This window comes from Meleagris gallopavo, chromosome 6 (assembly GCF_905368555.1).
Source record: "Meleagris gallopavo chromosome 6, MGAL_WU_HG_1.1, whole genome shotgun sequence".
In the NCBI taxonomy this organism is placed as follows: domain Eukaryota; kingdom Metazoa; phylum Chordata; class Aves; order Galliformes; family Phasianidae; genus Meleagris; species Meleagris gallopavo.
In genome coordinates, this window is record NC_139409.1 from 17,018,958 (window position 1) to 17,043,650 (window position 24,693).

Here is a 24,693-nt window from a genome sequence, read left to right on the forward strand (position 1 = left end):
CACAAGCTTGAAAATCAGGAAGCATAATTATCCAAACTGAGATCAAAAGGTAATAGAAGAGGTAAATCAGCACAAAGATCTAAGTTGGATCACAGAACTGCTTACACTTTAACAAAAAGAAACAAAAGAAAGGGATTGGAGGTGGCAGACGAGTCTCAGTTAATTACAGAAAGCATACACATGGTCAGCCACAACAAGCACTCCACAAAGTGACACACAGGCTGGAAAACAGCTAGCCAATGCAGGAACTTACACAGCTCATTCACAAAGTGCATACATGGTGTCATCACTGCCTGGTGAATGAGGTCATTTCTCATACATACACTGGTAAATCTGCACTACAAAATAATAACTGATAGGAGAACACGTGATTTATTGGATTGAAAATGCTTTTGGCAGAGCCTGGGCTTTGGTTTCAAACTACTGGATTAGTTCTAATCCTTTAGTTGCTGTTTGAACAACTCATCCCAATGTTTAGTACTTACTATACTGCCATCATGAAAAGACAGGAGTCATGAATGAAGGGTTGCGTTAAGCTTTGCGACTGGAAAAGGCTGAGTCACTGGGGTCCACGTAGAGGTGAGATTTAAGAGATAGGTCCTAATCCCTGGGCAGTGACATAGGAGATGGCTATTGTAAAACATGCATTCCTCAGTAATAGCACAACACTGTCTGTTCTTAAACATCTAGATATTAATACTCTGCATGTGTCCAGCCTACTAACTGTGCATTCCAGATGGTTTGACTTTTTTTTTTTGTATTTGCAGCTTTGCCTCTTTTTTCCCCTTTTAATACTGTTTTAATAACTACCGCTTTTTTCTTTTTTCTTTTTTATTTTTTTTTCAGAGGAGGAAAATGGGGAAGTTATTACATGGGTCCTCAGTTTTCTCCATTTATTTAAAAAGAACAGAGTCCTGGATCATTACTTACTCCTTAAATGCCTTAGCAATTAGAAGAAAGGCTAAGAAAAGATTTACCTGTTATTCAGTAGGGAGAGAGTTTTTAACAAATAGTATGGGGAAAGCAGAATTTTGAATGCCCTTCTAACATCAGATTTTACTGAGAGAGCAAGCTATGATCCTGTGTGTTTCATAAATAGCACCAATAACAAAATCTAAGTAGGGAAGCAATAAAACAAGTAGTATGCTAGATTTCATGAATCTCATCCTAGGGTACTCCTTGAACTAATGAAAATTTCTGTACTATTTACCTGAATTCACTCAGGAAATTCGAAAGGGGCCATTGTTAAGGGCTTACCCTTAAAACACAAGAATTGATTAAGGAGCTGAAAGCAGTTAGGATGAATCATCATTCCCAGTTGGGGAAAAAAGAACAAAACCTAAAAAAGCCCCACAACCTTCTACATGCCTGTAAGATTTGAAAGATGATTAATAGCAAAAATAGATCCAGAAGTTAATCAGAAATTAAAAACACTACTATGGCATTGTCTAAAAATAATGCACTTGTAGTAGGACTTACAATTTTTTATCTGTAGGAAATTAACATAATGCCTCCTCACAAGGATGGAGGTCCAGGTCCAATTGAAAAATCAGACTGCAGTGGAAATATGGGCTAACCAGAGAGACTCTGAACAGTAGCAGTGAAACTCTTCAGTAGGCCGGCGATGGCAACGTTTCACTAATCATATATAGATATTTGTTTTTATCAACAAAATTCCTAAACTAAGAGAACAGAAATTTAGATTAGACGTCTGGAGGAAATTTTACTCAGAGGGCAGTGAGGCCATGGCACAGCTGCCCAGAGAACTGTGGGTGCCCCATCCCTGGAGGCACTCAAAGCCAGGTTGGATGGAGCCCTGGACAGCCTGAGCTGGTGCTGGTAACCCTGCCCATCGTAGGAGGGTTGAAAATAGATGATCTTTAAGGTCCCCTCCAATCCTAGCAATCCCATAATTCTATGATCTTCTACTGGATTAGCTGAGTTTTCACACTGCTTTCTAAACTCAAACAACATGGCTTCATTAATTCTGGGAATTAAAATTAAAGAAAGTTCAGTCAATCTCATCACTTAATTAGCAGGCAAGAACAACAACAAATGATAGGAGCTCACATTTCTGTCTAAAAGAATACCACAACCCATCTACCACAATGAAATGCAATGAAATGACAAACATACCAATTACAGGGCATATTATATACCTGGGAGTTGTTACTTCTGTCACAAATACATGACGTTCTCTCCACTTTCAAACAAGAAACTCTCAACTGGAGAGCAATCCTTGTCTTGTATGACAATTCCTTGTATTTGTATGATTAAAACTGAACTCACAAACTTTTTAACCTACTAGAATATCCAAAAATCTTAAACAAAAGGCATAATCCTGAATCCAGTTTCAATTCAAAACTCTAGCTCTTACCTTGGTAACAAGACTGTTAAAAATTATAGAGGTTGTACTTACAGCATTAGCTCTGGAGAGAAAGTATTTTACAGAAATGACAAGACAATTGGGGGTTTTGCACATGAGACCAATATCATTCAAGTTTCTTATCCAAATTTGGCAAAATTCATCCAGATTTAAATGCTAAGGTTTGGCCGGCATATGCTGAAACTTCTCATATTGAAATACTATTGTTCACACTGAACCATAACACTCAATTCTTAAACTAGTATAAACTTTGTATACACATAAATGTTACATACCCTGTATTAAATATTTACTTGCAGCTTATGCACGGCAAAAAGGTACTGCTACATTATGTCTGTCAGGTACTTCTGAGTTCCTACAATTTGTGCTACCTATTCATCTCCCTAATAATTTATTTTAAATTTGAAAACCTCTGGCTGATTCCAGTGAACCACAATTTAAAGAAAAATCAGCCCTTAAAGAAATCGTACCAATTTTTTTCCAAATTGTAGTCTGTCCAAAATTCCCTTGTTTTGATGATTTAAGTTTTTTGGAGTTGTGGGATTTGGTGTGATTTTCCCCCAAACCATATTATTAGACCATATAAAATAAGAAACAGAAGATCCTGAGCTTCCCCAGGGGATGTATCATGCTCTCCTTCCAATTCTACCAGGTCCCAAAGGAAGAGATTTTGAAGTAGAACATTTATGCAAGTGAAGAATAGAAGCAGTGCAACTATTATTACCTGGTTTCCAGTGCACTTTTTTTTTTTTTTTTTAGGTGACTGACTACTGACTTTGTAAAATGAATTAGACTGCAGCATGCATTCAGCTCTGCAATAATTCCATCAGAATTTATGCAATCTCCTGTACAGTCTGAATTTGCTTCTCTGGTGAGTTGTCTAAGCTGTGAGCTACAACCTGAGTTTTCCCCCTGGTGTGTGGTTTACATAAAGTCTCACCCACACATGAATTCTCTAATGGATAAGAAAATTTGAGTACGTACTGCAGCTTTTCCCTGAACATAGTGATAATCAGGTCTTCCTTCTCCACTTACCAAGTAATTTTCAAAAAATTGTAGAAAAATATAGATGTGTAGTATTTGACAGTAAATACTGACAGTATTTACTTTGACAATAAATTTGACAGTCAAATACTGGACAAAGTATCCTATACAGCATACAGCCTATGTAGTACATCACAGGAAAATTTTTTTGAGAGACTTACTTCTCCATCATAATTACATAAATTCAGATAATAAGTAAAAAAATTTATGATAGGTTGAAGTAAAAAAATTACAGATGAAAGAAGAACTGCCAGACATGTTTTGACATTACCAGTTTTTTTTTTTTTTGTTTTGCAGTAAATTATGCTTAAGAAAGCTAAAGTATACTTTATGCTTTGGTCTGATTCATAACCTCACAGCAAACAGAAGTTGCCCCAACATATGTCACCTAAAAAAAGGTCCAGACATTCAGTTTTTGATATCCATAACTTTAGCTAACATATTGCATTCTATTAATTGGAAGGAAGCATGGTTTATTTCCCTGTTCATTCTCCAGGTGAAGCCAAATAGCAATGGCCATGGAAATAAATGTACATGGGTGATGAAAGAATGTGCACAGACTCACAACTGATCCTTGTTTCTGCAGTGCACTTTTGAATTCCAAGAGGTATTTTAATAATGTTCTTCTCCAGCATGAGAAGTTTTTATCCCAATTCCTTTTGTATTTTAGTATCAAAAAGTCCGGAATATTTTGTTCATTTCTTGCACTCATATACTAAAATGAAATAATACATGCCTTATCAATTTGCAAAACTGTGTGTCTCAAGCTTGAAATTTCGAACAATTAACCATCCTGGAATGCACACATCTAATAGCAACCCTGGTCTCATTAACGGTTTTCAGACTACTGTCCAATACAGTCAAATTCCTGATTTATGTTTGACTGCAGTTTACATTCATTTTACATAGTTTATATGCATACTAAAAGCAGAAAAATATGTTCAGGTGCTAAAAAAGACAGCTACTAGTAAATATGTAAGATAATGAACATTCGTATATGCAAGTGCTTATAAGATCCGCATTTACTGTCTCGATGAATATTAAACAGTTGCAGAGGAAATAGAAATACTGTAGGCTAAATAAACATTCTTTGCTGGGTGTTGTTTTGTGTGTGTGTGTGTGTGTGTGTGTGTGTGTGTGTGTGTGTGTGAAGGTTTTTGGAAATTTTAACCCATAATTTTACATGCATTCTGTATTTGTAGGTACATCTCTGTCAGGAAAAGCTGTGAAATGAAAGTTCTTGAGAGATAACCAGACCTTTAAAAATCTATAGGTTTTACATGAATATCAGAAAGAATAATTTCCAAACTTTGCCCATGATTGAATATTTCTTTATTTAAAAACCTTAACAAACTTTGAGATAATTAGCAGTACATATATGGATTACACAGTCACTATTTGAGCTTGCCATAAAAATATGATGGGAAAGTCATAATTAGTTCCATCTCTCATGGTGCTGTTATTGCTTGTTTTGCCTGAAGAGCCCACAGATTTGAACCCCAAGATAGAATTAAAGTCCATTGTACCCAGCCTAATAACTACAGATGGAACAAAATAGTTTTGCCTAGTTTGGGTCAACTGAATATGAGACACAAAGAGTTTAAATGTGTTGGAGTTGCATTTCAATCATCATAATCTGCAAAGTAAAGAACAAAGACATGTCCCTCCACAGCAGTGATGGTTGCACCTTCAGGACTGCTTCCCCTCTGTGCTGGCCAAAGGAAAATGGCAGCCTGGCCATATCCCTCCATCCTACAGCACGTTGTGCCTTCATAGAACTCCTCCAATAGTGTTGAGTTTGCATTCAGGGCATGGACTTGGGGGGTTATGTGCCATCTGCTTGTCAGACCTTGACCTAACAACCAAGCAAGAAATTTTGCAGCTTAAGCCTCAGTATTCATCACATATGAAAGCAGGCAAGTGCAAAATGCCATTCTCACAACAGTCCTATTAAAGTAAGGATCTTATTCTACATCCTTTCCATCCTTTGTTTTGAGTGAGATGAGAAGATAGCATATGCAGAAATTGTGATCAAAGATGTTCATTAAATTCAGGAAAAGTGCAAAAGATAAGTTAAAGGTGACCTTCTTGTGTCCCTTATATTAGACAGTTTTTTATGCAACAAAATCACAGTTGTCACTGACTTCATCTGCCATTGTGGGTATTCAGCAATGCAAAACAGACCTATGGTCTCAGATTTGCAGACCCAGAAACCAAAACAAAAAGGAAAACCACTCAGCCAGTATTCACCTGTAAAAGTTGACGCAGTATGTCCTACATCACACAGTGCTCTGCAGCAGAGACAGAGATAAATCCACTCCAGCCTTTAATGGCTTTAATTATAAGGCCTTTTTTCTCTGCCACTATCTGCCTCACTGCCTGTGTAATCCAACTTATCAGTTGAGCACAACTCATCATTTGCACAACACAAGGCAGAGATCCTGCAGAAAAAAGCCCCAACATACCACCACAATTAAAATGGATCATCATGCTTTACAGTCCTATTTAAAGTGTAAGCACAATTTTGGATTTCCTGTCTGTTGAGCACTTAGATTTGCTGGAGATCTGTTTATTGACACCATTCATGCATGGCAGCTCTTTGGTTTTAATTTAATGGAGGTTCAAGAAATGCCACCATATTGCTGTCAGAAACACACCAAGCTCACCAGTAGACCTCAAATGGTTGCAGGTTGCTGCCCCGTGCGGAGCAGGATTACAGGGGGTAGTACAAATGTAGGCCACAGGGTTTCACCACTTTGCATGACAACAGATAAAGATTGGTCAGCTTGTTCAGGACCCTGCTCCCCACCTGGCAGAGCCTTCTGAAATTTTCCTATTCCAGTTCCATTGATCCACCTCTTCCGAAAACCCAACCCTCTGTTATTTGTATTCCACCAAAATTCAATCCTCCTCCCACTGGAGCTCTCAGCCTCCCCTTCCACATCTCCTGTTTAAGCCACCATATTCAGCCCATAACTGCCCTCAGGCACCTTTCCCTTTTCCCCTCATTTCCTTTATGAGACAACACCAATGCACACTGGCTGCAACTTACATGGGACCTTTGGCACACGACATTAGCCCTCAAGGAACTGTCCCATGGCTTCTGTACCTTACAATTTCTGTTAGCTTCTGACATAGCTGCCACTCTGCCACCATCCAGCTCTGAACCCGTGTCTTGCATAACAGCATCTTCCCCATCAGTTTTACCAATGCTTTGGCTCCACCAGGGGCCAGCTGCATTTTCAGAGGTGAGCCCTAGACTTCACATTTCCATCTCCTTTGCAATACTTCAGCAGTATCAATATTTGTTCTACCACATCCCTCGCAAAAACAACTCATTGTAACATTTGGCTAATGTACACAAATCATCAAAATACAGAATCAGTACAGAGCAAGGATTAATTCATGCTCCAGAAAACAGTAAGCCTATGGTATAAATACTGAAAGCGTATGCCAGGTTGCAACGTTTCTGATAACCATTAGGCTATCAAGTTTCCTTTGGAAAAATCTCACCTAAAACATGAAGCAGTGAGTGCAACCCTTGCAGTCAGTTGTAAAGTGGTAGATAGCCCAAAAGCATTTACACAAAATGAGTAAAAGCAGGCCCCAGAGCTCTGTAAAAATCCCATCCCTTAAAAGGACACGCTTGCTGTTCTGTGAATCCTTCATACCTTCATTTTCTCAAGGCACTGAATAAATGCGATAACACAAGGGGACAAGCTGCTTTTTCAAACCCTTTAACTTAGTGAAAACCATAAGCATGCCATTGCAGGGCTTTCTAGGAAAGCTTTCAAATTTAGTACAACTTGACTAGAAAACACCATTCACCAAGGCATCAATAAGTATTTAGTTACCAACATAGAAAAAAATTGTATGCCTGTTTGTTTTCTTTTTCCCAAATAAAGGTTTTAATTTCTTGCACGCATCCCAAGATCAAAAATGGGTTTCCATATTACATCAGTGAACAAGCGAGACAGTCTCTGAGTGAGACCAGAAGTTTAGGCCCTCCCATCTCCAGTTTTTCTATTTGCTCTCTTCTGCCTTTAATAAAGTGCTTCAGACCCAGTTTCCTTTGTAGAAACAAACAGATCATCCATCTCCCTGAATAAGATTAGGTGTCATCACTTCTCCCTTCTTTGGGAAATAATAAAAGTCACATTGCAATGGGAGGGGAAAAAAAAAAGATAGATATTTTAAACCTTATTCAGCCAGGAACAGAAACTGTAACCTTGGATGCCATATGTGTGAAAGGAAAATAGTTTCAAGTTACAAAGGTCTGTGATTTTTTTCTTCCTATGGATTTAGGATGGAAGAGGTAGTGATTTCGATTTGGGATTGAAAGGGTTCTACCTCTTGTTCATATTTAAATACCAAATCTATTACAAGTCCAATTAGAATACTACTACTTTTACTTCCTACTATCATGGAAATTTGCCTTCATTTTTCACCATGCAGCTTAAACATCTACTTTTCAGTGCAGTTAGTTCTAAGAAGCAATGCCACAAAAACTAAGTTAAAGAGGCAGTAGCAAGCCCCTGCAGCCCACTGCTTAACCGATAACTGAGAGTAGACTGTAATCTTACATTAGTGTCCACATTTGTTTGCATTCTAAAAGCACATAAGCTTTTTGAAGTACTCCTGAGCTGTTCAGTTTTTGTACAAGAAATCAACTCATAGCTACCTGATTAGGACCCACAGACAGGAGTTTTCCTTGTCTGGGATTCTCTGACTGCACTGACGTGAATTTTCTCACGTTATTTAATCTGACACTTGTGCAGATTTTCCAATTATCATTTCAAATAAAGCTTCACCACAGAGGGTCTAATTGAGACTGCAAAGCGTACTGATTTACCACTTCTATAGGCAAACATTTCTAGCTTGTATACAGTACCCAGCCACGAATGAACAACAGAAACGTTGAGTCCTTTTATTTTCAAAACAAATACGTGATGTACCATAATCCATCAGTTAGGAACAACCCGCAGATACACATGCACACAACTGTAAAATAATTGACGTTTGAGACTTGTTAGAAAACCGGTAATTGCAAATCCATTTAATTATTCATCTTACAGCATGGAATAAATGGTTACCTTTCAGCAGAGGAGCCCTCCGTGGCACAAGCACTTCTGTGATTTCCACCTGCTGATGCTGTTTCACCAGGTTTCCTTCACTGCCAGCTCTCAACATCTTTTCACCTAAACTAATTTTCCGCGATCGGCTGTTAAAATCTTCTTTCCGAGGCAAAGGTGATTTAGGAGCTGTATTTGCTGATAGAGGTCGAGCCAAGCGCGAGGGTTTGGACATTCTGACTCTGCAGGAATTTACCTGCTCCAAAAAGCAATTTCTAAGAAATCCTTCCCAGCACCGAGGCTGGGGAGCGGTGCGTGCAGCGCAGCTGGGTTTGCAGCGGCGTGCTGCCAGTCCGAGCAGTTTTAAACAACAGGCGCGGGGTGGTCACGCAGCCCACATCTCCCAGACCTGTGGAATGCAAATGCCTGCGAGGGGAGCGCAGGCGAGACTGCTCTGCGCGGAGCCCAGCGCCCTGGGGAGCAGATGTTCATCCCGGGGTATGCGGGGCTCCTCCCCAGGTGTGGGGGAGAACGCTGCCCAGGGTTGGAGCACCTCTGCCCCACGACCCCCTGTGCTCCTCTCCCAACAGACAAATGCTCCCCTGTTCTGGGGGACTGCTCCGCTGTAATGTCAAAACCACGCTGCTCGAATGCTATGTGTTAAAAGCCTGATACCGAGAGCGTGTTTCTTTGGGTTGAGCAAGGCATGAGCTTAAAATGGATTAAGTGATGCATATTTTCCCACCATTGTAATTTTTAATTCCCCCAAATAAATGAAGGATTGTCAAATGAGTATCACCTCTCACAGGAAAAAAAAAAAAAAAAAAAAAGTGGCCTAAATCCCTTATCATTAGCCTGCATTACTAAAAGCATCGCTTAAGAATTAACACTGCACAGAACGTTGCCAGTCATACTTTTTCTTTCTTTCACAGTTGCATGTACACCTAAAGAATCCCTGGCCTCTTGCATACTACAGATAACCATGTTCTTTACTGCCTCTCCAAAGAATTATAACTCATGACCTCAGGCAGTGTTATTTCAAGCCTCAGCTCCTAGGTGCTTTCCTCTGGAAATGCCTAGGCAGAGCCTAACAAACTTCTCTGCCAGCCCCGTTCTTGTGAATGGTGCCAAGACTCAGAGTATTTGGACACATGAAAAGAAAATTCCATTCACCGTCATCTTGGAAACAACTTCCAAAGGGAAAAAAAAACTCACCAACACAACAAAACAGTGCAAGCCACAGAAAACATCACAGCTGAGGTAAAATCTTCACGATTAATTTTAAAATGTACTCTTCAACGTCCCAGGCAACCAGCATGGGACCTTGTTATTTCAAGGCTAGAACTAACATACACAAATCAATATTACCAGAGCAAAACTACTAATAGTTATTTAACAGAAATGCTTAAGAAGCAGAAATACAGGAACATGTGACTAAATTATTACAGACATTCCTCATTTCCAGCCACGATAATTAAGCAATGCAGTGAAATTCTGCATGTTAATTCCACATATTTTTCTCAAGAGTCTCACATTAAAGAGGTAATTGTTTATGTTTCCTGTGTAAAGCATTTTGTCTACTGTTTTGTTGCCCCATCAATATAGGACAGATTAAACACTGTATAACAAGCTTTGCCGAGATATTGATGGCATTCTGCATATTGTTTTATCAACACTGTAAGATCACTGAGTGGAAAGAGTTCAGTGCTTGAGAATGAACTTGACAGACTGGAGAGGAACTCTGGGCTGATGAACAGCGCTCACACAGTAGGTCACACAGAAAGAAATGGAGCAAATAAGCAGGGATGAAACAAGAGCACAAATGGAAAGTTAATCACAGGATTGGAGTGGGAAATGAGTGAATAAGGCAGAGAAGCAGCAGAGAGTCAGGGAGCATGTGAGAGCTCAGCTGCATCAAGCCTACAAAATGCTGTCACTCTCTCAAAAAACCTGAATTGTTTTGTAAGCACAGTGCTTTTTTGGCCTTCCACTATGATATCTTTACCAAACACAAATATTCTCTGCATATCAGATTTTAAGGAGATACAATAGGCTCCAATACTCCATATGTATAATTTATATTAATTCTCCTAACCACGTGACAACTGTGATGTAAAATCCAGCTCTGATTGACAACATAAACAATGGTGGTTTTATTTTGAAATCAGTACCGCTAACGTGAAATCCTTCTGGAATCATCCTAAGAACCCTTAGCGTAAACATGGTGCTCTTGGAAACAGCCTCCTCTGCAATGCAAGAGCCTAACTGAAACAAAAAATACCATTTAAACATAAGAAAAAGGTTTTGTACAGTGAGGGTGGCCAGGTGCTGGCACAGGTTGAGCACAGAGGTGGTGAGGTCTCTGTTCTTGGGTGGGTTCAGCACCTGGCATGGCCGTGAGCAGAGAGTCAGGCTGGGCAACCTCCAGAAGTACCTTCCCACCTCAACCATTCCATGATTCTGTATTGCCAAAATATATTCAGAACCTATTTATAATCTATTTTAAAATTAAAATCTGTCTGACAGAAGATGCCCAGTCTCCTTTCTCCAATGTCCTAGCCATTAAACCATCCCATGCCTGATTTTCCCTGTGGGGAATATGGTTCCTTTCTGGTCGTTACTCGCCTTCAGCATTTTAATAGTCTGTGACACAGCATTCTCAAATAAATAAATAAAAGGCCTTCCTTGTTCATTTTAAAGGCTCTTAGGCGTGAAACTAGTGATTTCAGCCATGAGCATATATATATTTAGGCCTCTCAAAAAAAAAAAAAGCGCGCGCACAAAAAACAACCACATCTGCAAACAAAAGCCTATGTTGCAAAGCTGGTCATATTTCAGGTTGGATCTAGGCAGCCTAAATTTCATCCATGGGATGAAGCGGTGTGAGTGCACATGGCCCATGGGTGTCCATAAACCCATTCCATCTGCAAATCCATTCCCAACCCAGCACCCCAAAGCCCTGGGCTGACGCCCCTCCTACCACAACACCACCCCCTGCATAGAATTCTAATAAATTCCCCAGGCATCAAGGCTTTCAACAGTTTTCTGAAGCCCCAAGGTACTCTTTCCAACCTGCTTTTAAAAAAAGAAAAAAAAAAAAAAAAGCAATACCAAAACCAACCCAACTCCTTTTCTCTTAGATTTCAGATAGCCAACTTGAGCTATGTAGGAAGAGCACTTCAAACTGATGTAACCAACATACCACTAAGCACCAGTGAAGTTCAGTTTGCCAGGTTCTGCAGAACTGCTGTGGGAAGTTTTCTACTGCTTTGAGTCAATGAATCACATCTGTCACTCCTAATGTTAATTTCTACTGTGTAAGGCAGACAAACAGTGCAGTCTCTACTTTTGAATAACCACATGTGTGTATACAAATAATATTTTTAGAATACCATACAATTTCCATAGAGTGCTTAAAACAATTTTCTATTAGTTTCAAAATACAAGTCCTCTCTTTTCTGCCTAGAAAATAAATTACTGCTAAAGTACAAGAGTGAAAATTTGTTACAAGTTAGCTAAGAGAAGGCATTTTTACTGTAGCATATTAAACAGGTTATTATACTGCCATTAACTTAAGTAACGGTTGTGCCCCCAGGATTAAAGAAACATGACTAGAGATGTTATTAATCCAAACAAAGCATTTGGAAAGCTTGAAATTTCCTTTTTTGGGCACCCATGAAGTCAGAGTTTACATTCCCACATAAAGAGCTGGGTATGGTAGAGGATCTTTAGCATGTGAGGCAGAAAGAGTTGGTAGCTGATGCCATGCAGTTCACTATGTGGCGTTTTCTAGGTCTGCAGGAAAAGAGTTGACAAGAGATCTCTCCTCACCCAACGCTCTCCTGCATTTTGACCTGCAGCTACCTAAAGAAAAGAGATACACGCACAAACACTTCATATCCAGCAGACTGCTTCTAAGCCATAGAGAGGCAACAACTGGTACATGAGTAAATAGAAGTCGCAGGTGCAGAAGTTAAAATTGTAAATTAATGGAGACTTTTCTTTACAAAATTGAGCAAGTAACCAGATGGTGTATATTTTCAGTACAAAATGAGAAATAAATGTAAAGGCACAAAAAGAGCAAGATCAGTGAGGAAAACAACTTCAGACCCAAATCACAGACAGGTATGTAATGTGAAAAAAAAAAGTTCAGTGCTTCAGAGAGGTACATTTTCTAGCAACTGAAGCATGCAGAATTAGTGACAAGTTAATTTTGCAGATGTTAAAGCTTCCTTAGAACTATGTGCCAATGCTTTATTTTCCCCCGTATGATTACTGAGGTAGTTGTATAGTACGTAATACAAAAAAGGCTTCACCTTCAGTATAGCGAGAGTCATTTTAAAATATTTCACATAAGTCCAAAAACACTCATCCTGGTAAAATAAACTGGGCAGAAGGAGTCCAGTCAGCCATTCAGTGACAGGTGAATCCTCCAACAAGCAAGTCCTATTACTCTTTAATATGGTCTTTAAAAAAAGTCTGTTAAGAGTATTGCAGCAATCCAATAGCTGCCTAGAAGATGCTATAATTAAAGCAGAGCTGTCATTTCTATCAAAAAACCCTGTTCCAGAGATTTACTGCTCTGCTATAAAAATTCAAACTCAACTCCAAGACTTAAAAAAAAAAAAAAAAAAGTCCAGAAAGAAACCCTTCAGCTCTGGTTTAATTCCTTTTCTTGAATTTCTACAAAATTGAGCAACCTTAGCAAAACTTTTCTTAAAGCTAGGAGACTAAACAAGTGTGGTCTGAACACTTTATTCTGCCCTCAAACCAGAAATGCCATCAAACAAGGCAGAATTAATTTTATTTATTATTCTATTGTCATTTTTGCATCTTAGATTTGGCTTTATTTCAATAACATGAAACTCCGAATTTGCCTGAGTACTCAAGTCTATCGCCTGAGTATTTACATGTATTTAAACACATCACGGTCACGATTTTTCTAATGCAGGGTTTATATCAGTACTACCCCTGATCTGGTGGCATTCTGTCGTCAGGGTGCCTTTTGACTGCTGCACTTGGTTGCTTCCCCCACTTGAAGGGTTGCATAAGCCCTAGAACATTTGCACATGCGTAACTGCTTCCATCCAAGGGACAGGCTGTGTAGAAAACAAAGCAGTGGGGTGTTTGTATGCAAACACAGCCAGTAACATTTGAACTACCTGCTATTTCCAGTTGGTGCCAACTGTGATGGCAGGCTTGGGTACGTTATACAGGTGAGATGATGCTTCTCATTAAATAATTTCAAAAGGAGCAATCAGCTGAGAGCAGCTGTCCATATAACTTGTAATAAAAACTTCTGTTTTTTTTTTTTCCTGCAGAATTTACCTTTTTCTATATAGTAACCACTCACAGAAGAATAGAAAATCCACACATTTATTCCTTATGTAAATTATTTAATAAACTCTACCAAAGAGGAGTATGCAATTGGACCTGACACTACACTGGCTATATTGATTAAAAGAGCTAAAATATATATCACCCTCGTTCAAAGTTGTTTCACTTGTTCAGATACTTTAATCAACGCAAATAATAAATGAGCTTCAACACATTCTTTAAGGAATCAGCTACAAATCACAGTGAATTATTACCATTTATTCATTTTAAATAACATCTGATCATTGCCTTCCACATCTGCAGATACTTCACATTAGATTCTGTAAGCAGTCTGAAGATATGCACAAGATATCTTTTGTCAAATTTATAGCTTTAATAGTTTTTAATAAAGAGAAAAGCATTGAAGACTCAAAATCTCTTATGAAAGTATGGATAGTTTAGTTTTTGATATTACAACAAAGATTGGAGTGAGGAGAAGAACATGAAGCACAGAACTGACACTTTACTCTGAAGAAAATGTTAGTTCAAATGTTAGTTGCTAATTTGTTTTAGCATATCTACAGCCTTCTCCAGCTTTCTGCATCATCATGTTTCGAATGATCACCTCTTAATAAAAGAATAACCTTTGGAAGAGCTCTAATTTATCAAAAATACAACACTGAGAGCTTAAAGCATTACATAATAAATAATTAAACAGGTACAACATCAATAGAGTCTGGATATGCCAGAAGACAAATGCAAAACTAGACCAAAAGAATCCTGCCCATCTAAGAGATGCACAGAGAATCTGTTTGTGGTTTCAGTATTCCTCTTTTATCCCAATGCATCACTACATCACCAATGTGGGCAAAATAAAAGTGAGTAAAAGAAGTGACTGAAATGAGAACAAACTACAGATGCAGTTTGTCTCAAAACAGCCCAAAAGTGGAATTAAGCATTATAGGAATTCCTCTTTCAGCAAAGTTCCATCAGTAACACCCTCAGGAATGACACTAGTAGATGCTATCATATGGAGGAGCCAAAATACTGTATGTATAGAAGAGAGAGAACAACTGGAAAATAATGATCATTCTCTGAAGACTGGGCAAGAAGGAAGAGCTGTCTCCTGACTCACCTCCAGCTCTGACTTCACGACTATCACAGTCTTTGGAGGCAAAAATAAATAAATAAATAAATAAATCTCATCAGTATGGAAATGGAAAAGGAAATAAGCAAAAACAGAACTCTGTGTAATTAAGTTTTAAATAACGACTCAGAACAGACTTCATTTGGGGACTTTTTTTTTTATAATAGCAAAACCAGTTCACCAGAACCTCTATCTAAACTGCAATTAGTCACAAAGACCATCACACTCATTTGGTATTCTTTTTTTTTTTTGTGAGCAGCTCTGAGATTCATGAGTTAACCAACAGCAGAACAAAAAAAAAATCTGTAATTTTTGTTTTAAATACACATTAGTGGGTCTCTAGAAATGTATCTGATGCCTAACTAATGTTTGTTAGCACTGCAATACTGTAATCTGCAATTAGATTTTGTTGTTATGTTTATATTGATGATAGTTCAAGTAATCTGAGTTACTCTTGGAAGCCTCAGGTAGTACATCCTCATGTGCTCAATTCACCTGGAAACGTATTTCTTATTTTCAGTCTACACCTACTTGTAGAGACTAAATGCTTCAAAAATCTGGAGATTTTATGCAGACGACTTAATTCAGCTTTGCATATTAGAGGATTCACTAGTTTATTTACACAGATGACAATGAATGGTCCAAATTACTAGCACTTATGTCTGAAAAGATTGCAGCATGCTTTAGGAACACAGAAACTGCTACTTCCTTTGTTTCTGGCATACATCTGGGATGGCATCCAAGTTACTCTGATGGCTCCTCCGATCATCATTAGGTATTGCTCATCATGAACATAAAGAGAAAATCCAATAAAGCAATGACAGTCCCAATAATGGACAATAGCTGGTGTCAATGAAGCAAAGAAAACTGAAACAGTAGTTAGTCTTTCCAGCCAAGAAAAATCCTGAAAAAAGAACCAATAACCTCACCACTAAAACACAGACCTATAAAGTACACTAACAAACATAAACTATTTTCTACCTGGAAAACTAAACTGGTGACTATGCCAAGTGCAATACATAAGCATAAAATCTCTTTAGCAAGAAAGCTCAATGGCCATTTGTGAAGGTAGGCTGACACAAGCTAAAACAAAGAAGGCAAAGAATGACTAGCATTTTTGCCTAGACATTAAGGAAATTGGTAAAACAATGTTTTGAATGCATATTCTTTTCCCCAAGGAGCAAATTATTTATTACACTCTACCAAACAGTACTCTGTGATCTGCCTGTTCTTGCTGCTATATCTGTTGCCTGTAATGGCCAGGAGAACTAAAATTATATAATATCCTTTCATTTGTACTCATACTTTAATTAAATTAAATAAAAAGTTAGCTTCAATGCATTCTTGATTGATCCTGAAGTTTTAAAGTAAAAATGTTATGTAAAGAAGTGACAGAAAAGTATGTGTAATTAAAACACATACGTATCAAGAGAGAAAGAAAGAAAAAAGGGGAAAAGAAAATCAGAAAGGAAGACTAACTGATCTCCTCTAAGCCCTCCCGAGCTACCAACGGGCACCAGTCTGTGAAAAGGGAGGTTTCACTAAGCCTGGCCTGAATTCCCTGCACTGAAATATAACCACAAAATCTACCATTTTCTTATATGCACCATAAAATAAACAGAATAATTCAGAAGCTATTAAAAATTAATGCTATAAATTCTGAGAGCAAACCTTCACGGAGTCTCTCATTTTAATAGTCCTTAAAATGCCTTCCAGTGAAAAGATCTGCTTGGGGGAAGTTTGGAAGAACTTGTGTCAAGAAAATCAAGTTTTTCACCTCAGTAAAGACACTTTGAGGTGGAAGAGAAACTTCTGTATTTAGCTTGCAAGAATTAAATTGATTTTTTCCATCTTTGCTAGCCTTTAAAGACCAGATTTACTCCCCCATCAACATTTCACTCCCACATTTACTCCAATATCAGGTTTTTCTGATTCAGATAGCTCCCAGATAATGCACGAACCTAAAGAAAAGCACTACCTTCTCCTTTACTTACAACTCTGCAATGCTAACAGATCTAAAAATAGATGGTGAAACGACATAGCAACAGACATTGCAAAAATGAAGGAAGTGAATACAAAGCTGGCTTCAAGCAAGTAACCCCTCAAGATATATTAATTAAAATCTCACTTCTATAACTTTTCATATAGTAATGCCTTTTTCTGAATGAAATAATCCAATTTTCAGTTGCTTGCCAAGTAATATGACACATCAATATTTTTGAAGAGCAATATTATATTATACAACAGGGAAAAAACAAAAAAAAAGGACAAATACTTAATTAGCAGCAATTTAGAACACTTTTTGCCTTAACTTTTCTTCTCAGGTTTCCTCATAACTCTCTCCAGCACTATTAGCCATCTTCTTCCACTAGCAGCTCCTATTTCTGCTTACTCATTCTGTGCCCAGTAAGATCACAGTCACTTATGCCTTAGTAACACCAATTTCAGGTTAACAATTAAATCCACCCACTAAGGTTCTATGCTCAAACACAACTACACCAGTAATTTTAATTTTTGATAATGTAACAATATACAAGACTCTAGTCAAGACTCAGTATATAATTCTATATTTTCCAAATGCACAACAGCATATTTAAAGGAACTTACAGTTGATGCTCTACTGTCTACTTATCTTAGTCTCATCTTTATCTCAACTACTGAAGCCTGCAGTTATAATCACTCCTTTAGTTTTCTTTCCATTAACTTTTCTAGGCATTCATAGATGCTTTTCTGTGCTAAATATGCTACAAATCCTATTAAAAGGAATTCTTGTAGCTTGCAGGGTATCATCACTCATTGCCCTGAGATAGGATGGTGAGGAGACAGATGGGTGCTTGCGCAGAGCTGTTCCCTGGGAGAGTCTGGGAAGCTATCAGCAACTACGGGGCAATTTAAGACACAGAAGAGTAGAAAGCATTTAAAATTTAGCAATGAAAATGCAGAGATTAGGATAAAATTAAGAGGGAAGGAGTTAGCAGGGAAACCACCCTAACTCAGAGGAACACATCCCTTCCAGAGCTACCAACAGCTCATGCAGTCCAGAGCAACCTGTAAAAACAGTCTAGGTTCAAGTCAGCAAAAAAAAGTTCACCTACAAATATGCTCACGTGACACAAAAATGCCATCCCCTGAAGTCTCCTTGACCACAACAGTGATTAGCATCCATTAATCCCAGAAAGTTTATAATTGGATAATTTTTTTTATTTTGGTTACTAGCAAAAAACAAGGTCAGATTTCAACATGGTGCACATACACACATACAACCTGCAAAAAGCAGACCACACACACACAAAAAGGCAGAAAAAGAAAACAAAACAAGCCCACCTCAGAAACAGTATTTAAGACGCTTTTCTCTAAAGCTAATATTATTCATGAATCAAAGCATTTCATTTGACAGATATTTCATATGACCCTATTAAAATCACATCTACAAGTTAGATTTCAGGGAACTATGAGGTTCCACTTATTTCTATGAAGTATGCACTATCAACGAGAAAAACTTAGCAATACAAACAGCAGTATCAGACTGGAGTGATTGTGTACTTTGGGGTGATTTGTTCAGGGAAAACAACAGATGCAGCTGTTTTTTTCCAGCCATAAGTCTTTCCATTTGCAAGCTAATAGTAGGTTGCCGAGTAAATGTATCCTTCTGTAGTTTGTTACATATAAGGATTTTTTTTTTTTTAAATTACATCATTGTCAGAAAAGTTTAATTTTAGACGAATGAAGAACACAACAGTTAATTAAATTCTTAAAAGTAATCTTTTATTAATTAGGAAGGAAATACCCATTTCATTTACAGAACAGCAATTAGGATAAAGGATAAATCAATACGTTTGCATTTATCAATTACTGTTATTCACAAAGCAGAATTCTGGAACTTTGATAAAGAATCTTCAATTCCTTCTGTAGTTAATTACAACTCATTAACTTTTCATTAGCATCAAGCTCAGTAAAAAGCAACAGCAAGTCTTTGATGGTATCATTGCTGGCAGTGCCTGATGTTAGATGCCAGATATGTCCCTTGTTTTGTGAAAGTTGTGTGTGTTGAGCCAGTTATGCCACTGCTCAATCACAGCAACACATTAATCAATAATCAAGAAAGTACCATTCCTGTTCAATTGGTTTTACCTACAGCTGTCACCTCTTCCCAGTGACAGATGGCTCCAGCCTGGCCTACCTCATGGCCCTACGTCACACCCCAACTTTCTGATAGGCGTATTCAGCAGAGAGGTGCAAAGATCTGGATAAAGTTTAATGAATGTTGAGGGAGGGGATTACTTCCTTTGATCTCCTGGTACAGCCCTTGTTATGAGGCCTGGGACGCTGCCAGCCTTGTTGCCACAAAGGCCTAGAACTCCGCATGGGGCTCTTTCCGCCCAGCAACTGAGCTTGTCTTCTGGGGCCATCCCTCTGGCCTGGCCCCTCTGGATGGCACTCCAGCTGGGTGTCCTCTTCCAGTTCAGTAGTTGTTCCACCCTCCAGGTCACTGAGGGACATGTTCAACATGACAGGTCCCACACAAGCCCTGTTACTGCCCTGCAGACAGAGCATTGCACAAACCACAACTCCATGAGTTCTGTTCTGTTGTCCCTTCAGGCTGTGGCCCAACTTGAACACAAAAATACTTCTTTACAATAAGTTTCTTTAATATCAAGACAGCATTCATAGCTGTGCCCTCATCCCAATTCCAGTCATTCAGCCACAGAAGACAATCAGGCTGGTTGTACATAAAAATCTGTCTTTGTACAGGCTACAGCTCCTAGTGACGTGAGCAAAAAAACTGTCTTCCATGGTATTGATAGATAAGAAAAATGTGTGAAATGCAGCAGCCCATGCAAAGATATTTCTGAAAGAACATACGCACTTTTACTATTGATTTTGGTAGGAAAAAAGAATCCAGCTTAAGAAAAACTTCTGAACCAAGCTGGTAGAAGCATACAGATAAAATACTTTTTCATTTGTACAGTCAACTCAGCTATGATTATGAAACATTTTCATTTAAATTAGCAGTGACACCAAGAAGGCAGTCTTTAAAAGAGCTATCACTGTAATAAACAAAACCTGTATGAGAGGGAGAGGATGAATGACTGAGCACCATCCAGCACCAGACTTTAGACAGGGTTGTTTTCAGAGACATTTCAAGGCTAAAGTGTAAACTTAATCAAACATTACAAATTGATTCTGAGTTGGAAGGAAAAACATAAATTTTCTTATTATGAAAACAAACTATTTGGTATCCATTTTAGCCATGTTAATATGAGATTTATTTTTCATTCTTCAGTCCTTTATCTGTTATAAACTACTATTTTTGTGTTAAATGAGTATTTTATGCATACTTCAGTTGAGTGAGTCACAGCTTAAAAACAATAAAAAAGCTTTATAAACCACAAAGTGAACATGCACTTAAGCTAACTTCGTACAACAGTATTTTTATTTTTGTGAAATCTAATTTTCCATTATTTATGGACTTACTAAAGCGTACTGTATATTACAGTCGTTTCAATAAAATGTAATGGTGAGACCTTTACTGTATGAGAAAAGAACCCTATTACGCTACTTCTAGACTGGGATAAGACAGCAACTGAAAGTTGTGTGTCTGCAGCACTATCTGTGGTAGAGCTCAGTTTTTAAGATGATTACGTGATCTGAGTGATGTGTTCTGACTTCCTCATATCATGTATGACTATGAGGAAAAAAAAACTTGTTATTTAAGAAGAAGAGCTATGACCCAGAACCAGTAAGATGTGTATATTTTTTAAAAAAGGTTAATATTTTGCTTAAAATGTAACTCAAACATATTAAATTGGCTACAGTTTCCATGCTATGTGGAATAGTAATTTTTTTTTTTTTTAACCACAGAACCACAGGAATCTCTCTTTTTTTTTTTTTCCTTTCTTCAATAGCAGCTCTCTTTAGGGTTTATTCAAGAGCTATTCTTATTTTGCCAGCAGCATGGAAGCTCAAGTGCTTTGAACCTTTGTATGTTCAGTAGTTAGACTGTGCAAGTTTAACAAATGCCTTGTTGAACTATCTAGTATAAGAAGGTTTCAAAGCATTCTTGATCATTTAAGTATATATCTAATATTTTTAATAACGTGGTCAGATATTATTACTATTACAACTTTACTAAAGAGAAAAAAAGGAAGATTTTTCCTTTACTTCTTTATCAAATTCACCTGCAAACCCTATATAAACTCATACACTGTTGAATTTCTGCCCTCAGAACTGACTGCAACCACCAAATGAGGCTGCACAACCCCATGACAGACCCACAGTTCACTGGGACAGGAAAGAGGGCTATAGATCTTGCACTCAGAGGGTAGAATTTGAATAACAAATCTGTATGTAAATACATTGTTGCTTTTCTAAGCATAAAGCTTTGCATTATGCATACTTCACTGTGTAAAAGCCTACTGCTGAAAAGATCTCTTTTCCTGCCTCCTCCAAGCTCATTCACATCCAGACCCAGATTTTGCCTCTGACCTTCAAAAGCAAGCCACAAAATGTTAGATCCCCCTCTCTGCAGCCTCATCCCCACCAGCCTGGCTTACATAAGCCATTTACCCTGAAGTCACATGAGCACCAACTCCAACACAAGGAAAGCTGTAGGACTACTTAGCAGAGGGCAATAGTATCTCTACTTACTTCATGACTGTTGTTACACCCAATTAGATATAACCACAGACTGTTCCCTAAGTCATCCCTATACAGTTACTAAATGTTGAGCACCGTGATTTTAAACTTCTGAGTGCCACGGACCATACTGGCTTTCTCTACAAACACCAGTCTTCTCCAGACAGTTAAACTCTGCATCAAATTGAAGACCAGCCAAAACTTCAGGGAAGACATTGTATATATAAATTTACTGTATGAAGACATACAATAAATTCAGCACAAAAAAATGTTACAAATGTTGTATTAATTCACTGTCTCATTTATTTCTATGCATCACACACATTTGCACAAGTATACAGTGCCATGGAATGAGGATTTAGGTTGTTGTATTATATCTGGAACTTTGCACAAAGCCAGTGTTGCTGTGTGATTTTTATTCTGTTATTCAGGTTCTGGTAAATAATAGAAGTGAACTATTGGCTCCTTGCCTGAAATGCATTACCAGACTCCCCAATAAAATGTACAATGATGCACTTGTGAGTAAATCTATGTGCCAGATCAAGCACTTTTGGGTATGTTTTCCTCTCACATGTAAGACATCTTCAATTTTTTATTTTTATTTTTTTTTTAAAACATCCTCTGCAAAAAGAGCTCCTCAGAAGCCATGACAGAGGGGCAGGGAACTCCTGCCACAACTTTGCAGGCTGCTTTCTGCAGCGATATCTGGTGCGTCCAAGTACTTCTTGTTACTTTGCTTGCACCCTTTCCTTTTTACCAGGTCACTAGGAATAACACTGACAACAAAAACACCCTACAAGTCTTACATCATGACTTTCGATAAGAACATCATCACCGTTCTGTAACAAACCATGGCAGAGATCATGCTGACAAACCAGATCAAGTCCATGCTCCTAAGAAGCTGTCCCCAGGCTTATATTTCCTCACTAAGCAGCTGTGTTCAATCACAAAGACTGCATTTTTTTTCAGCATTATTAATCTTATGAAAAATTACCAGTTTCCTGGTGATTTGACATCCTCCACGTGGCTGCTCAGTAACATCTTATATAGATAGTAATTTAAACCCTTTTACACAATAAATGCCATATGGGAAGGTTGGAGAAACAGGTGACGTTCATTTTGAGCTAAACTGAAGCTACTTTAACTGCAGTGCTCTGATGAAAATCGGACCAAACACGTGCTGTCAGCTCATCATTCCTGCTGACTGCAATGCTCATGTGGGGGTCTGGCTATTTCTATGCTACTGCAATGGAGGATGGACAAATCACAAATACAGTGTCACTATTAAATATGTGTAGCCACATACACCCAGGTAAGCGCCTGCCAACTTCTGGAACTGGCAAAGATTTTCAACCAAACAAACATTTCCTGAGATGTTACAGTGAGAAAAAAAGAGCTATATTTTCTGAGGTGTTCCCAAAGAAAGACATAAAGGCTGTGATTGAAAGGAAAGGAATGCCTCCCCAAGGATAGCACTTACTTCATTAGCATGGCCTCAAAACCTGCAGCTTCAGCAGATGCACTGTTTATTTTCAGTCTGCTTTCTTGATATCTGTTATTTCTATATGGTACCATATTTATTATGTTTCAGAAATTCCAAGAGTCCAAATGCAATTCATGCATTATACAAACATAAGAAAAGGATTTTTGATCCAAACACAACTCAGTGCTTTTTGTTTTCTAAAGAACTTAAAGAAAGATTCTGGGGACTAAAGCTTCCTAAAAGATTGTGCCAGATAAAATTGAGTTGCTCCTACAGTAGAAAGGCAGAACACCAAGGAAGCAGAAGATATGTGAAACAATTCAAAATCAAGAAGAAAACATGAACTGAAAGTTCCTTGTCAGCATTATTACTCCAGGATGCTGTCAAGGAGGACAAATTCATTTATTTTCATCATGGGTAAATAAGGAAAATGTAAAACTTCCAGAGAGAGAAAAGTGACTGCCTTATCATATATGAAGAATGATACTCAGCATACAAATACCGAGTTTTCACTCAATGCAATCAGCTCAAACTGGTGGTCTGCCACAGCTTCTGAGTTCCCAGAAAGCTTCTTTTAGAAAATCAGGACATCACCCACTATTTAGTTTTTCACCTGTCCCTGTGAAGCACACAATATCTAAGAAAATGACAGAGAAGCTATAAATCAGTTAAAGCATCCACATGATTCATTATATTCTCTAGAAGATTTCACAGGTTGTTCTGTAATGAAGGTATTCACTGATTAGAACACCCTTCTCAGCAAGTTTAGGCAAGATTGTATTTACATTAACATGGTTTTGCTTTCCTATCAAACAAGTAAGATGGGATATCTTTCTGTTTTTTTTTTGTTTGTTTTAAAGGATAAGAATGACAAACCAATATAAGCCAAGACATTGTGACTTTGCAAGGTATTACCATCTTCTAACTGAACAGGAATATCGTTCAAGAAGATAGGTGGAGATGTTCTCCCCCTGCATAGTCCTTCACAATGGGTGGACTTAAGAAGGCACAAAAAAATCACCAAAGTTCAAAAGCTGCAGTGCTCCCTGAGATGTTGAGACAGTCTTCAGGTGGCTGCTAGCATGAACTGATGCTTCCTTGTTCAGGATCTTCTGAGACAACACCTGACCCAAAGCCTCTATCAGAACCTTCTGAATTATTTCATTGAATCATAGAATGGCCTGGGTTGTAAAGGACCACAATGATCATCTGGTTTCAACCCCCTTGCTACATGCAGGGTCACCAACCACCAGACCAGGCTGCCCAGAGCCACATCCAGCCTGGCCTTGAATGCCTCCAGGGATGAAGCATTCACAACCTCCTAGGGCAACCTGTTCTAGGGTCTGGAACAGGAATTTCCCTTGGGGTTGACCCAGGTCACTCTCACATCAGTTGAAATGCATCAACCTAAAACCCAGCTTAAATCGCAAGCCAAAAATACCACATTTTGCCTATTGAAAAATATTGGCACCTAATTTTCAGGACTCTCAAATCTAACTGTTGTAAAATGACATTAGGAATCAATCCAAAAAATGAAATTCTAGAAAATAATTGTAAGAACCAAGATGAAAACATTTATTAGCAAGTCAAAAATATAACTTTGAGCTCT

The 24,693-nt window shown here is 38.1% G+C and overlaps 1 protein-coding gene across 11 annotated transcripts in view; it reads right to left on the minus strand.

Annotated features, from left to right (window-relative positions):
• Nucleotides 1-24,693, minus strand: part of KIAA1217 (KIAA1217 ortholog) — a 354,008-nt gene that overhangs the window by 230,803 nt on the left and 98,512 nt on the right. For 9 of the 11 annotated variants that reach the window (XR_014884212.1, XR_793853.4, XM_031553863.2 and 6 more), the window contains exon 1: nt 8,524-8,752. The exons of the other annotated variants lie outside the window; for them this stretch is intronic. Coding sequence is in view for 7 of the 9 variants with exons in the window: in XM_031553863.2 (XP_031409723.2) it covers nt 8,524-8,737 (214 nt within the window). In the remaining 2 variants the exon portion in view is untranslated. Of the gene's footprint in view, nt 1-8,523; nt 8,753-24,693 lie in introns of those variants that run through there. 11 annotated transcript variants of the gene reach the window in all.